This window comes from Nematolebias whitei, chromosome 16 (genome assembly GCF_014905685.2).
Source record: "Nematolebias whitei isolate Nwh7 chromosome 16, NemWhi1, whole genome shotgun sequence".
NCBI lineage: Eukaryota > Metazoa > Chordata > Actinopteri > Cyprinodontiformes > Rivulidae > Nematolebias > Nematolebias whitei.
Genome location: NC_056513.1, coordinates 2,639,704 through 2,642,169, shown reverse-complemented (window position 1 = coordinate 2,642,169; position 2,466 = coordinate 2,639,704). Strand labels below are relative to the sequence as shown.

At 42.0% G+C, this 2,466-nt stretch overlaps 1 protein-coding gene across 1 annotated transcript in view; it reads left to right on the top strand.

The window, feature by feature from the left end:
- LOC119422667 (zinc finger protein RFP) overlaps window positions 1-1,021 on the top strand; it is a 13,186-nt gene extending 12,165 nt beyond the window's left edge. The window contains exon 10 of the mRNA XM_037690054.1: window positions 419-1,021. Within this exon, the coding sequence (XP_037545982.1) occupies window positions 419-787 (369 nt within the window). The 3' untranslated portion in view covers window positions 788-1,021. The remainder of the gene's footprint in view (window positions 1-418) is intronic.
- The last annotated feature ends 1,445 nt before the right edge of the window (window positions 1,022-2,466 follow it).

Genomic DNA, 2,466 nt, shown 5'->3' with positions numbered 1-2,466 from the left:
CTGACTACTTCCTTAAAGTTTCACTGAAGTCTGCCTAGAAGTTTTTGAAATATTTTGCTAACAGACAAACGGTAATGACTCCAACAGTTAATGCTGAAAACTTCTGATGTTGAACAATGTGTAGCACTTGGACTAAACATTTTAAATGACTCTCGGCTACAAACGCATCACACTTTTATATAAAATGGGCGTATAGGTCATCCAGTGCATCTGGAAAGTTCACAGCGCTTCACTTTTTCCACATTTTATGTTGCAGCTTTATTCCAAATTTGAGGAAATAGATTAATTTAATACAAAGTCTGCAACAGCAGTCTGTTTTCAATCAATAAATGATCAATCTGTACGCTGATGGATGGACCTATCGAGGTTCATCCGATCGTTTTAAAGTCGTTGACCCGTTTGTCTCCTTCCTCGTCAGGTCGACGTCGCAGGAAAGACGGACTGGGACCTGGGAGTGGCGAGCCGGTCCGTTAATCGAAGGGGTAAAATCAACGTAAGCCCCGCCCACGGCTACTGGTTCCTGAGCCTGCGGGATCGGACCGACTTCGCCTTCCGAACAGATCCCTCGACGCCCCTGACGGTCGGCGTCAGACCCTCTCGGATTGGGATCTATGTGGACTGTGATAAAGGCCTGGTGTCGTTCTACAACGTGGAGGCCAAGCTGCTCATCTTCTCATTCACAGATAGTTTTCCAGACACCGTGCACCCGTTCTTCAGTCCCTGCACCAACAAATCGGGACAAAACGAGGCTCCGTTAACCATCTGCCCCGTGGCAATTAAAGATTAAAACGAGCGTTTACCAAATAAAACGCAGGAAGTGGTTCGTATGTGGTGCAGGTTCAGCTCCACATGTAGAAGACTGGATTAACCCTAAACCCTGACCCGTAATCCCTAACCCTGAGGTTTCAGAAGCAGAAAACAGTTCTGATGCAGCCTCAACAATTATTTTAAATATTTTAGGATTGTTCCAATCGCTACGAAACAGACTGTTAGATCTAAAACTAAACGCATGGATTAGACAAAAAGCCTTTTTTTTTTTTTTGTAAACTGACTTGAAGCACGACTTAATGTAAAGTGTTTCTAATAATTTGATTCAATATATTTTACAGAAGTCCTGATCAAGATTTCTTTTTGTCTCCGGTACTGATACGAGTGTTTTAAAATAAGGATTAGCCGACGCAGTGTTTCAATCCAGTATTTGCATTCTTTTGCATTTTATTCAGCACAAACTTGCAGATTACGAACCATAGGAACATCAGAATAATTCAAATTATGTCATCTCGTATTTGATGTCCCAGCAGATCTACGTCGCATTAAAGAAAACCTGAGTTTATTTTGATCCTCAAGTTACTTTAATGTTTTTAACGTGTGAAAATGACAAGTGAAACTTTAAAACTTTTTATACTAGGAAGGGCAGGACTGTGGCTCTAACGGCTCGGACTTCACCGCAGCATTTGGTCAAAATAATAATAATAATAATAATGTGTGCAGAAACTTGTGCCGTCAAACTGAATTTGAATCGCTCGGACTGAATTCACGTAATTTGAAATTAAATCCACTGAACTGAAACTGAAACTTCAGTTTGACTTTCATTTTCAGTTCTATAATTCAAGTGGTGATGAAACGGAGTGGACGCAATCCATCGTAAACACCAAAGAAGAAGAAGAACTTCCTTTATGGTGTGTTTTGAGGTGGAGCAGTGGCATGAAGTCGCGTGCACGCCACTGCTCCACCTCAAAATACACCATAAAGGAAGTTCTTCTTCTTCTTCTTGCGTGTTCTGCCGCCTCCTGAACACTCAACCCCACGCCTACGTTTCCGTAAAGGAAGTTTCGCCGACGTGGAACTTAAATCTGTCGGTCTGCGTTCGATTACTCCGGGACTTTCTCAAGGACTCGGATGTGCGACGCAAAAAACTGAATTTTGGAATTGAACTGTAGAACTGAAAACGAAAGGAGTCGATCCAACCAAATTCAGTTTCAGAGCAAATTGATTCAGTGAAATTAATTTTCAAACCACTGGATTTAATTTACGTGAAACGGGTTCAGTTTCTGATGGCACCACAGGATTAGCCGCCCATGTTGTAAACCTTATTGAAATATTAACAGTGTTAAGAAAACAATGAGGCAATGAACAGTTCGTTGCTTTAAATGGACCCCTCAGCCTGACTCGGTGATTTTCGGTGTTGGTTCTACGGGCCGGTACTTTTCTTACATGGTCAGCTGACGTCTGGGAGCCTTGGTAATCCTGCAGCCTCGGGTCTAGCCTTATATTTGGCCAAAGGTTTTATTTCTACAAGCATCTCGTGAAAACTGCTCGAGTGATTGTTCTGAAAGTTTTACCTGCTTGGATGTGAATCCTCAAACGTAGACCAAAAGCCTCGCTGGTCTCTGAAACGTTTGGAGTATAAAAACTTGTACACGGTTTGGAGTATAAAAACTTGTACACGGTTTGGAGTATAAAAAC